A 13673-nucleotide genomic window follows, 5' to 3' on the forward strand; every position below is an offset into this window, starting at 1 on the left:
AATTATTTTATAGTTTTTAGTTTGATGTGCTTGAAAAGCGTGTTTTTTAGTTTTTTTAAACTATATTTTATTAAATAACAGAGTCCATTCAAATAGTTGTTGGTACTACACATAACTATAAGCTCCTAAACTAAAGGATTTAACTTGCTGGTTTTATTATAATTATATGTACAATTCTTACAATATCTAAAACTTTTCATATATGCTTTGTTGTGGAGTCTCCCCCTTCCTAATTAATTAGTATGGAATCGTAACGTTTGTTTTGCCTAACTAATTCGGGAGTGAAATAACAAAGTAACATTACTAGAATGGGAAACATTTTATCATTTACTATAATGTAGATGGTAATTAAGCTTAGCGAAGACTTACTGATAAAATTTTTATATAGATAACATATACATCTATGTATCTACAGGCGAAATAAGCTAATAATATGTCATGATATATCTAATAATAAGCATGAGAGTTCTGGAAGTCCAAAATGTTATACAATACAATAAAGTCTTCAAAAGTCGAAGGTTAAATTTTTTCACAATACAAATTTGAACAACCTTCTTGCTTTAAACATCGAAGAAAGACTCGCACAAATAAATTTCTTATCAAATTTACCTTTGAAAACTTATTTCTTCTATTAAGTTATAGTTAAGAGTAATTGAATGAACAGGATCAAAAGATATTGGCTTCTACAGTTAATGTATCGAAAATAAAAATGTCGGCTGAAAATACATTACTGAAAATATCAATAAGTAAGATGTGGAAGCTTTGAGTTGAGCTGCGTGAAAGAAAAATGTTATCTTCATCGGTAAAGAGCGGCAGAATCCTATCCTACTGATATTATAAATGCGAAAGTTTGTGAGGATAGATGTATTGTGTTTGTTCGTTACTGTTACACGCAAAAACTATTGAACCAATTGCAATGAAATTTGACATAGATTTACTCAGAATAATTCTTTTTAAGGCGATAAATGTTTTTTACTGCTTGAGGCTAATATTTCTTGGTCTGTTTATTTGACAAAGGCTATATTTGTTGTTTGTAAAAATGATCCGCATATTCCTCCTCCCTCCCTCCTTCTTCCCCCTTCTTTATATATAATATAGGAGTAAAACTGTGATTCATACATACATTTAACAATATAAAACACAGTTCACACACATTTCTTTTTATACTCTAGAAACTTATTAGTCCCAGATAGTTTTTTGTTAGGATATTCCGCCCACGTATTCCAACAAGTACCCGTGGCCTCGTCACTGCGACTCGACGGAACAAGGTGGGGCTTTAGTCAGTAGAAATTCGATATAACCCACGGCCGCTTCCCCGGGGGCCGCAAGCTTTACCCACTATAACAAAAAGGACATTCTGCCCACAGTATTTTATCATTTTCATAACTAAAGAATTCCATAACTGGGGGAACTCGCCATGGACGGGGCCACTGGAGATACTGCTAGCACTTAGGGTGTTAAGGGTACAGTACCTGATGGTGCGGTAGGTGTTCGGGGGCGGGGGTGGGCGCGGGCGGGGAGAAGTCGCGCGCGCTCGGAGCGTGGCTCACCGGCAGCACGGGTGCGCTCGCCAGGGACGGCTGAGACACTGGGGCCACTGGTACCTGGGTATGGAACATTGAGATGTCTTGGTCTAGTATCGACGCACTATAACTATTTAGACTCAATATCGCTTATATAATGTCATTAAAAAATGTCAGTGGTGTTTAAAACATTTATTTAAATTAACAGCTCATCTCTCGGCAGTAATGTTCAAGGTCAATTGTATTATTTATTATTATTCGTCAATGTGAAAGAAAAAGTTAAATGGCGCATAGATTAACATAAATCTTAATTACTAGTACTAGGTGGTATGTACATGCCTAACTGTCATTAAAATGAATATAGAGAAATCACAAGGAGTAAATAATTATTTTTAATTAAAATTTCTTAGATCTATTCTAATAACATACATAAGTATGGCTTCATTACAACAGACATTAAAATTCTCCTACACTTCCTTTAAATCCTGCTCAGAACTTTGGATGCTCTATGTAACTTCTTATGCTCGAGGCATATTTAAAAATATTATTTATTAACTATCCACGCTAAAGTTTCCACGCAAAAAATATTAAAAACAAGTCTTAAGAAGACTCAATACTTTTTTGGACCCACCCGTTGTTTCCCGGGGTCCCGTATTGGCAAAGTTTCCTCACTATTACTTCGCGATGATTCTGGTGGAGTAAGTCTTCGTTGTTCGTTTTGTGAGGACAGTATCTGCATCTCCAGCATCTGTTCTTGTCGGATGTCGTCGTTGTAATCCTGGAAATATTATGGGCTATATTGAGAGGAAAATCAAACCGTAATAAGAATAAAATGTAACAATTTTTTTAAACTCATTTAGTAACGGGAGTATAAAGAGGAACTGATGTCCATAAATTTTGGTGCTATTGTTTATATTATGTAGTTAATATAAGAAATATCAATAGGTATTAATATCTATAGAAATACACCATCCGTTGCCATCACAAAGCGTGTTGTCATTTGGCTATATATGTCCCTTCCGTAATATATCGAGCTTACCGGCACTAGGAACCTCCTGAGCTCGGCGAGCGCGTAGGCGATGCGCGCGTGCGCCTCGGCGGGCGTTGCGAACGCGCTGATCTCCACGTGCAGCTCCTCTGATAGATGAGAGAACTTCGGGTCGCCTGACATACGGAGCTCTTCTTCCTGTTCCCAAATAAAGTGTCAAAGACCCTTTTCATGTAGAGATATATATTGGAAAATATCTTTTTGACCTTTGATTTTCAAATACTGCGAACGAAATATGTCCATGTTCTACAACCGGAGCGTGCATAAAATCATCGTCAATTGTTTCTCATTATAAGAAAAATATTTTATCAGCACGTGCATATAACACAAAATTACACACTTTATCGAAGCTTTCAAATGCGTTAACAATGTATTTCTTACATTTAATAGAAATATTAATATCATTCTAGAATTCATCGAACGAAATTTGTAATTTCGAGGTTTGGAAGATTTTTATTTATGGTACAAAAGAAGCACCTGAGCATATTCAAGACCCAATCGTAGACAATCTTCAAGATTGGTTATTGTGAGGCATTTCAAAAAAGCGGTCACAACTAGCGAGTCTCCAAGAAATTACAATACACCCTTCATTGTATTGTATTGATATAAAACTGAAAGGTTCATTTTTGTTTTCCAGACAATGCGGAGTGCAGAACTAAATAAAATCGGTCAAGTACGAGTCGGACTCGCGACACTAATGGTCCCATACAAATTAGTTTAAAAGGAAATGTAAAAAAACGTTGGCTACTCATCCATTTCAGGACCGCGCCAACCGTTGCTTCACCTCGATTTTTTTTGTTATAGCAACAACAACATTATGTTTGAAAATTTCAATTGTCTATCTACCACAGTTCATAATATATGCCAATCTGTCTAGTGATAGTTGTACAGACTAACAGACAGACGGACAATGAAGTACTAGTAACAGGAATCCCTTTTATCCTTTGGCTACAGGACCCAGATAAACGCGGAAAGTACATTATTTTCAGGTGAAATACTCGCCGCTGAATTTTTAATGTCCACGTGTTTTTATGTGATAAGTAAATACAGACTCCATTCTAGTAGACTTAATTCTTCTTTCATTTTTATTTCTCTCGCTTTGTTCTTTGTATTTTGTTCTACATTTTACGTAATTTTTAGACCAGACCTTCACAACTAAATTATTTCTCATAAGAAATCAAGTGTAAACCATTAAGTTAACAATTTTAAGCGTTCAGGAATCAAATAAGATGTTTCCTATAATTTATTTCCTACATAAATTACCTTTTGTCTATCCTTCATAGATCCTCGGCCTAGAACAGCCATTTTGCACATCGTATCTTCTTGGAGACGCTTCAGTGAATTCCCTTTCGGCCCAAGGAGCTTACCTACGAAGTTAAACTGCGAACAAAATTATCTGTTACTATATATATACTTATTTTTGTTCTCAGAAATTTCGTAACAAGATTGTGGATATCTGATTGTATTTTAGAGTAAAGACCTTTTATTCTTGACTAGATTTTTCTACAGCAGAATTACGTTTACGTACCGCAGGGGGACAAGCTAAACATAGCAATTTAATTGATAGTTATTGTTGTTACCCTGTATGAATACACTTCATCAAAATCCTTCCACTAGTTTCAGCGTGATTGACGGACAAACATCCATACAAACAAATTTTCACATTTTTAATATTAGTGTCATTGTGTGATTATATGTATTATATAGTGTGATAATCTAAATAACACATACTGTAAAAGTACATGACTATCCTATACGTAATCTAAAACATTATACGTTATAAATATATATCGAAAATCCAACAGTAGAGCATCAATTCCACCAAACCGAATGTCATTCAAACCGACCTTGAGGTCCACCGAACCGAATCCCGAGGCCCCTTTGCGGGGTTTATTTCCCGGCGAGGTCCCCAGCGGCCCAGATAATTGGCGGTTTATAAGGGTAGACTAAAATATTCTTACGCATTTTACGGCCAATCTGGTAACCAATTGAGATATAAATTTAAAGAGACCTATTGATTTTGAAAAGGTCTATTTGACGGGTTATGGCTGATGAATTCTTTGAATCTTTGATGAAGATCAATTAGTGCTTTGTTATTACTTAATTAAATTATTATATACTAGACGCTCCTCCCCGCTCCGACCGGATATCAAAGTACCTGTTTTATAAAACGTATCCTATCACCGAAGTCCTCTCATACCCTGACAGTATACCAAATTTTATCAAAATCCATTAAGTGCTTTCAGCGTGATTGACGAACAAACATCCAAACAAATAAACTTTCACATTTATAATATTAGTGTGATATTGTGATTGAATTTTTAAAACGATTAGTCTCCCCGTGACCGCACTCGCTGTAAAGTATTCGAAACGTCGGGTTAATAATACAATGAATAAATCGCGTTTAAAATCGGTTAAAAAGTCTTCAATTTTTACAACGATTTATTATGCACTATATACGAGCACACGGCGTTTAACTTGTTTATTATAACTAGCTTTTATCTCACAGAATCGCCCGCTTCGCCGAAGATAAATAAAGATAGTCCGGGGTTTTCCCACACAGCTCCCGCTCCCGTGGAGTTTCCGGGTTAACAACTATCCCATTTTCTTTCTCGGGGCGCAAATTATCTCTATACCAATTATCACCCAAATCGATTGAGTGGTTAAGGGGTGATGGTGAGACAGACAGAGAGTTACTTTGGCATTTATAATATTAGCGGGAATTTATATACGATATATGTTCAGCTGTAATATACAAATAAACATGCCTCGTATTGTTTTTCAAATATTTATCGAAACAAAATTTCTGCATATCGAGTTCATTGTAATAAAAACAAATAGTTTTCGTGATGATATTCACATTGTTCAGTTTGTATTTCATTGAATAAGAACTATATTTGAAAAGGTTTTTAAATTCCAACCGAAACGTTTTTACGATGAAAAATCCTACTATCCTACTAATATTATAAATGCGAAAGTTTGTAAGGATGTGTGTGTGTTTCTTGCTCTTTCACGCAAAAACTACTAAATCGATTGCAATGTAATTTGGTAAGTAGACAGCTGGACAACTGGAATAGCATGTAGGCAACTTTTTATACCGATATTCCTACGGGATACGGACTTACGCGGGTGAAACCGCGGGGCGCAGCTAGTATTACATGAAAATATATTTCTCTGACTCCCACACAAAATCTGTACGAAGCATGATATACCTATTTGCATTGGAATGCAAACAAAATAAGAAAAACAAAAGCTTACCAAAGTTTTCGTCACATGTCAGTGGAGTTAAGATAAAACAACATTTGCAGTCGACAGCTCTATTCAGTTGAAACTCAATCTATTAGGGGTTACGCAAGTGTATTCGTCGCATTATGGACATAGACGTATATAAAAATAGTCCTCTAGTGGGCAATGGGGGAATGATATACGTATGTTTCACTGGTTGATTTTTTTATGGACAAGTCAAGTTATCTTTTTTGTGAGTAGCCACCAGGATCGAACCCAGAACACATTGTTTTTATGCTTAACCACTGTACTAAAATGATTGTAAATTTATTGGACATTTTTTTATTTTATTTACTCTACATTACCAGTACTCTTCCGATGATTTTAATACTATTTTGGATCTTTGCTACTGTTAATCGAAGCATCATATAAACGCAGTTATAATGCTGATTACGATAATATTTAATATATAATATATCTAATAGGTGAATATTGAAATGAACAAAGTTCTTAATACGATCAACCCCAAAAATTAATCAAAATTTTCTAAATGAAAGCTGAAAACCGTTACGATGTGTCGTACGTACGTATGTAGCGTATCCCTTATTACATTTGGGCGCCACCCAAGTGTGATGTGTAAAACAGTTTGTTTTGTTTGGCAGAACTGTCTCAGTTCTGTTAGTGCAGGTGCGGTGAATGTTTACCAACGCTCTTCTGCGATTTTATATTTATTGTCACTAAAGTGTGGCGGCATTTTATTTTATTGCATTCGTTTGGACTACTTCAATATCCTACTAATATTGAATGCGAAAGTTTGTAAGGATGTGTGTGTGTTTGTTGCTGTTTCAGGCAAAAACTACTGAACCGATTGCAGTGAAATTTGGTACGTAGATAGCTGAATAACTGGAATAATATATAGGTAAATTTTTAAGCCGATATTCCTACGGGATACGGACTTATGCGGGTGAAACCGCAGCTAGTACAGGATAAAATAGGGCAGGGCAAGGCAGCTCTTTTCAACCGACGTCCCAAAAACAAAGGTTCACAAATCAATTGTTATTTCTTTTGGGTTTGTAACTCAAAACTCCGGGCGTTTTCTTTTGTGTGTTTAATTTTGTGTTTTATAGGAAATTGTTGTGATTTCGTCCTATTTTAGAATTTGGAGTAAAACGAAAATAATTATTTTATCAGCTGACTGAATCGTGTACACGCTATTGTAATGTACGTAGTACGAACACAGGCTCCTGTAAAATATAACTATGCCTGCGTTAGTGTTTGTAATAATGTTAAAAATAATAAATAAATACATCCTGTAATTCGATATATTTTATTTATTTTTTTACAATATAATTTTGTTTAAAAAATTTGCCGTATATAAATAATAATAATAAAAATATTCTATATTTGCCTTCACAATCATTAAACTACCGAGTAGTATTAACGTTGTGAAGGACTAGTGTCTGAAATAGGTCGTAAAAAGACCTGTAGATCACAAGCCCCCCTCGCGTATATATTGTAAGCCGGAGAATTACAACGACTTAGTTAATTATTTAGGCTGCACTTGGGTCTTATGCAAGTTTAGAAATCCATTGAAAAATGCTTTAAATGCTTTAAATTTCACCTTGATTTTCCATTTTTCTACAATAAACACCTTACTCACTTTCCTCAGTATTGTCTTCAATTTACTGTATTGAACTATTTCTTTTCAGTATAATTCATTTTCGTATTATCAAACCTTAAGAAAATCGAAGAAAATTCAGCAAGATTGTCAAGATTTAGTTCCATACGTTTTCTAACGACGTGCTCCAACTGTTAGGATCTGAAGTGAGCAATTTAGTTAAAGAATACGTGAAATTGGATATTAGGATCGCGTGGCATCGTAACCGAATACTTATAAGGCTGGCTATACACTAGACTTAACAATATTTTTGTAAGGCCAGCTCCCAACGGGGAAGTACCACACCCCCACAGAAAACCGGCGTGAAATAATTGCATGCCACTGTGTTTCGTACGGCGAGTGGGGGAGCCGGAGGCCCGTTTCCTTTTCCTTACCCGTCCCCCTCCATACCTTCTTTCCAATCATCAATCCTTTCTTTCTCCCTTACTGAATATCTTATGGTGATCTTACCATCAGGCGAAGCACCAGCTCAGTTGCCCGCCATGACATAAATAAAAATATATTTCTTTTAAGAATAAATAATTCAATTTCTTTAAGAATAGAAGAGAAGTTAGGCTGCGGGTTTGATGACCGGCTTGTTTTTAATTACTACGAATGAATAGAACCTTCTTACTGTTTCTATTCTGAGGTATATACTCTCAACGGCTCTATCTATACCTACTAGTATATTCCGTTTGCCAATTTAATAATTCCAATTCAAATAGTTTCAGCAATGAAATAAGAAGAAAATGCTTAAAAATCTCATTGTATTACGTACCTAAAGATATTGTAGCGAACTCCAGTACTTTTTCACTCGTAGTTGGACAAATGAGATCCGAACGTGAGGGTTCACACTTTAAATCGATTAAGGAAATGGTTTTCGAAATCTATTGGACCTTTGTCGAAATACATGGCTTCGTTAAACTTACAAAGTGAACTAAAAAGAGTTCAACAGTTCGATAAGGTTTCGCATTTTCGCTTCCATGAGTATTTATTCGTTACTATTTATTACTAGTGTACAGGTCGTATTTGTAACTATTACCAGGATGGTTTAAGATGGTGTTATTACAATATTAAAGAAGGCAATTTGTGGACTGTCTTTGCTCCCACGGCTCACCCGCCTAGTTGTAGAAAAGATAGTCCCGGAATTTTACCCGCAGTTTCCGTTTCGATGTTTGGGATAAAATCTCTAGCCCTTTTTGTAACAAGTTTGATACAAAAGGTCTTTGCTTAAGCTGTGTAGAGGAGACAGATAGACAAAGTTACTTTCGTATTTGTAAGGATTTTTCGGAAACATAGGCCAGAATGAATTGGCAATAGTATTTAATAATTTTTATTGGTCAGCAATCAAGAGATCCTTGATAAGATACCATAATCATATATTTAAAACCTTAGCAGTTCTATTCAACTGAATACAAGAACCTCATTACATATTATGTTGATACAAAAACATTCGTTTCGCGTTACAGGAAATTTAATTCCAGCGGGGATGGTGATTGAGGAAGCGTTAATGGAGATAAAAAGATTTATGTTTAAAAAAACGCTCGTAAATTGTGATCTTAAAAGAGTTTTGACTATTTTTTGTTTACTTTTGCAAAACTCATGTTTTGGTTAGATTATCTGCCATATAAAATCACGTAAGTACAACTAACGTAATTGGGAAGTGAATAAAAAGTATGTATTCAAAACACGAGTGTAATCATACTTTAGTTTTTGTTGGGAGCATTGGAATCCAATGTTCGATCAGATTAACATAATAAAAAAAAAGAACGTAGAGACTGGGGATGCACAAATGAAATTTAAAACCCTGAAATCTCACTGACCCACCCTGAACAAGGGCGTAGTATAGGTTTAAAATCACACTTCACACTCATATTATAAATGTGAAAGTTCGTTTGTTTGGATGTTTGTCAATTACGCTGAAACTCTGAAACTGAAACGGATTTTGATGGAATTTGGTATACATTCAGGGAATGAGCGGACTTGGGTGATAGGATACTTTTTATCCCGATTAAATGCTCCCTTGGGATAAAACAGGAAACTTGATATCCGGGCGGAGTCGGGACGAGCGTCTAGTATAAAAAAAAAAAAGAAAATTGCGTCAGTGAACACAGTTAACAGATTTTGATGACATTTAGTTTATTGCGCTTGACTCCGCTTGTATTTGGATAATAATTGTTATAAAAAGCTTTCATCGCGTGACTCCCGTGCGGATCCGGGACAAGTAGGATCTAAAAATAACTGTCAGAGTTAAACCGACACATCACCACACTTCCTACTAATCCTACTAATATTATAAATGCGATTATAAAGTTTGTGAGGATATGTGTGTGTTTGTTGCTCTTTCACGCAAAAACTACTGAATCGATTGCAATGAAATTTGGCACGTAGACAGCTGGACAACTGGAATAACATATAGGCAAGTTTTATCCGATATTCCTACGGGATACGGACTTACGCGGATGAAACCGCGGGGCGAAGCTAGTTTATCATAAACTACACCAGTGTCATATCAATCTACGGCAAAATATCATATTGTTATTTATAATCGGCTGTCAAATTTAACGTCACTTGAGAAGGGCTTGGATACCCATATCTAACCCTTTAACACCCTAATTTTCTACTTTCCTATAAGTTTCCTTTTATGAATATAGCTTGTTTGGCAATAATGAAAATAGATTCGATACTTCTTGTTATCTTAGAAGTCCTGCAAGAACTTTTTAGGAATTGTTAATTCTAGGCTATCAAGTTTATAAGATTTAATAGAGTTGGATTCTCGTTGAATGAAATGAATGCAAAATGTGTATTATATGCAATTGTATTAACATTTATGAAAATGAAATAATTTTTTATTGCTAATAAGAACATGAAAAGCAATCTATATATTACATTAAGATAAGTAAGCGGAAGGTGGCCTTATCGCTAGGTAGCGATCTCTATCAGGCTAGTGGATTTAATAATATTTATTGAAGAGGATATGCTAAAATAATACAAGTTCTTATTTGGTAAAAACATGTTATTAACATAGTTCTTATCATTATTTCTAGCCCACATGTTTTGTCAGTGCATATTTAGTGTTCAATTCTTCTATTCTGACTTTCAGGTATCCAAGCTATCAATGTATATTCTAGACTTATTATAATTTAAAAAGCAATATAAATACTTACAGCCCATTTCACAGCTTCCTGATTACATTTTCTGTTTGGTTTAAGTTTAAGTCAGCAAAAATGGCAAATAATGAACGAAAATTTCATAGATTTTTATCATTAATTTCGCTACGCTTAAAAAGTATCAAATAGACAGACCATCAGGAAAATTATCAGCAAGCAATGAAACCTGCTTTTAATGATCTTAAAAATAGGGTCAACCTTTGGGGTTCAAAATTTGTATGCGGGTCGCTCGTCGCGCTAGCATTAAGTGCACTCGAGCGAAGCTGCGGGTCAAAGCTAGTCATTTGAACTCACTTTAGGATGGTCTCGGACGGGCACCACCACGCGCACGCACACCTTCACCGGCTTGTCGCGTGTGATGTCTAACATCCTTCTTTCGCCGCGCCATTCACCTGTAAATGAGGAAAAATTGAATAAGTCTTCATAGTATCAGTTTTGATTGAGATTTATAAAGGCTGGCTGCGTCTTCACAAGGGCTTTTGAGAAGACTCACGGTGGTGGTGGTCGCTCGCTACCGGACGACCACCAGCCACCACCATCGTTTGCATGCTTTTTACTGAATCAAAATTGAAGCATGAAACAACATTGAAGGGTGCACATAGAATCTTGTAGCTGGATGGTTTTAAAATTTTGCATTATATCTATTAGTGACGCGACATATATTTTGGTCTTACTAACATAGCATACTAGCTTTCCGCTCACGGCTTCGCCCGCCTAGTCAAAGGAAAACTTCCATTCTTACAGTCCCCGTGGAATTACGAGAATACTACCTATCCCATGTCCTGTCTCGGGTCTCAAAATTTACACCAAATATTTATCCAAATCGGTTCAGTGGTTAAAGCATGAAGAAGAGACAGAGATACAAAGTTACGTTCCCATTCATAATTTTAATATGGATTCTATGTAATAATATGTCCATCTTGTAAGTTCACACGACCTTACAACAATTAATTCTACACGACGACAACAAAGGGGCAAACAGTATCATATATTATCAAACGCATAAACTGTTTTACAATTAATCTCATGTCAGCGTTATACTTCATTAACAGTGTTAATGGTGCTACAGATTAAACAATAAGATGAATGGAATAATTCTGAGATTTTCAACGTCTCACACGTGGAAGGATATTCGCTAAACGCCGGTGGGTACGGTGTACGTCAAAATTAATAATATTAGCAGCTAGGGTTGCCAACTTTTTTATGTACAATAAACGAAACGTAAATAAAATATATAAATAGATCTAAAAGGAAAATCCTCGGGAAAAATAAGAGAGTATTAATAAAAAATTGTCTAGTTACGGATAGAATTCAGTTTCAATTTTTCTTTTAATTAAGGGCTTCATACAATAAAGGGAATCCGCCAATCTATCATAAATTATAATTTAATATATTTTTTAGCGTTATGTGTCATCAAAAAATGTTGACGTGCACAACACAGGTTTTTATGCTTTTCAACCGACTTTAAAAGGTTATCAATTTTACTTTCTTCTTCTAGCTTTGTTAACGTAGAACTTTTTACTGGGTGAACCGTTAATGATGATTCGTCTTTTAAAACTGATGCCTCCCATGTGGCCCCGTTCAAATTTGATCTAGTTCGAATTTAAAAAAGAATTTAATGTAATTTAAAACTATAATTCTGCTAATATAATATAATTGGTAGCCCTAAGTTCGTATAGTTCTGGCGTTCGCGGTAACATAGCGTTTTGGTCAATTGCCAGAGTATGGTTATGTTAAGAGATGGGTACATTATGCTATCATGTGTATCAACAAGTCAATAATTTGTTGCGATTTGTTCTGTGTATTGATTAATATAATGTGCATTTGTAATAATCGTATTAGTTGGATATTGAGGCGCGATAATATAGCTCATGATTCGTTTTAGATGTTGCCAAGGATAGACTTTTGGTTTCCGTTTATAATAAATTTATAGTTATAGTTATTTAGATAGGAACCAATTTACCTTACTAAATATAATCTTTGTTCAAATAATGATAAGTTAAAGGAGCTTATATTTTGTGTTGCCGTAAGCATATTTTAATTTTATTCTATTATAAATGCGGAAGTTTGTAAGGATGTGTGTGTGTTTGTTGCTCTTTCACACAAAAACTAATGAACCGATTGCAATGAAATTTGGTATTTACATAGATGAACAACTGGAATAACCTAAAGGCAACTTTTTATCCCAATATTCCTACGGGATACGGACGTACGCGGGTGAAAACGCGGGGCGCAGCTAGTTCTATTATAATTTGTAATTACAGTTTATTATACAGTTGTAGATTTTATATTTCATATAAAGGATGAATAATTATTATTATTGGTTCAAAAAAGACAAAGACAGGAGGTGCGCTAGTTCATACTCAAGTTATTAAGTACAAAACCCATAAAAGTCGCAATAAATACATTAATTAGAATTTCACAATAATACGTTATAATTAACTTCTGCGAATTTCTAGGCTTCGAAATTGTGTGACTATAAATTCATAAACTATTTTGGCATGAAATGCTGTTCGCACAATGTGTTGGTTGTTTGCCAGATATCAAAACGAAATAATTAATGGCCAGTGACCATTGTTAAGTCTAAATTAAATATAGAAAATTTCTGTTCCGTTTAAAGAGGCATCACTAAAAGAGGTTTCACTTTTCTCAGCTTAGGCGGGTATTTAATAATCATTTTACACACATAGATAATGTTGTTTAAATATTACAAATATACTGTTTTTTCTATTCAGTTTCAAACTAACACTCCATATAAGCAACATAAAGTCCACTGAAATGAAAGATTTTCTGAATAACGTATATTTATGTTATGGTAATGCCACAGTAGTATTATGTATTCTGTAATACGAGTAACAATGCTCTATTTGAATATAATTTTTGGTTGAACTGAGTTTTATTTAAAAACAAAATAAATGAAATGAGTTTCTATATACTGAATTAATGAAATTTCCGTACTACCTATATCTTATATACATAACTAGCTGTGACCCGCGGTTGAAACCGCGTAAGTCCGTATCCCGTAGGAATATCGGTATAAAAAGTGCCTA

General features: G+C 34.9%; 1 protein-coding gene across 3 annotated transcripts in view; it reads right to left on the bottom strand.

Moving 5' to 3' along the window:
* LOC119837128 (KH domain-containing, RNA-binding, signal transduction-associated protein 2-like) overlaps positions 1 to 13673 on the bottom strand; it is a 95551-nt gene that overhangs the window by 10226 nt on the left and 71652 nt on the right. For all 3 annotated transcript variants that reach the window (XM_038362639.1, XM_038362638.1, XM_038362637.1), the window contains exons 3-7: positions 10918 to 11015; positions 3835 to 3951; positions 2563 to 2709; positions 2155 to 2301; positions 1473 to 1604 (exon numbers count right to left, since the gene is read on the bottom strand). In XM_038362639.1, the coding sequence (XP_038218567.1) occupies positions 1473 to 1604; positions 2155 to 2301; positions 2563 to 2709; positions 3835 to 3951; positions 10918 to 11015 (641 nt within the window). The remainder of the gene's footprint in view (positions 1 to 1472; positions 1605 to 2154; positions 2302 to 2562; positions 2710 to 3834; positions 3952 to 10917; positions 11016 to 13673) is intronic.

The sequence above is a fragment of the Zerene cesonia genome, chromosome 26 (assembly GCF_012273895.1).
Source record: "Zerene cesonia ecotype Mississippi chromosome 26, Zerene_cesonia_1.1, whole genome shotgun sequence".
NCBI classification, from domain to species: domain Eukaryota; kingdom Metazoa; phylum Arthropoda; class Insecta; order Lepidoptera; family Pieridae; genus Zerene; species Zerene cesonia.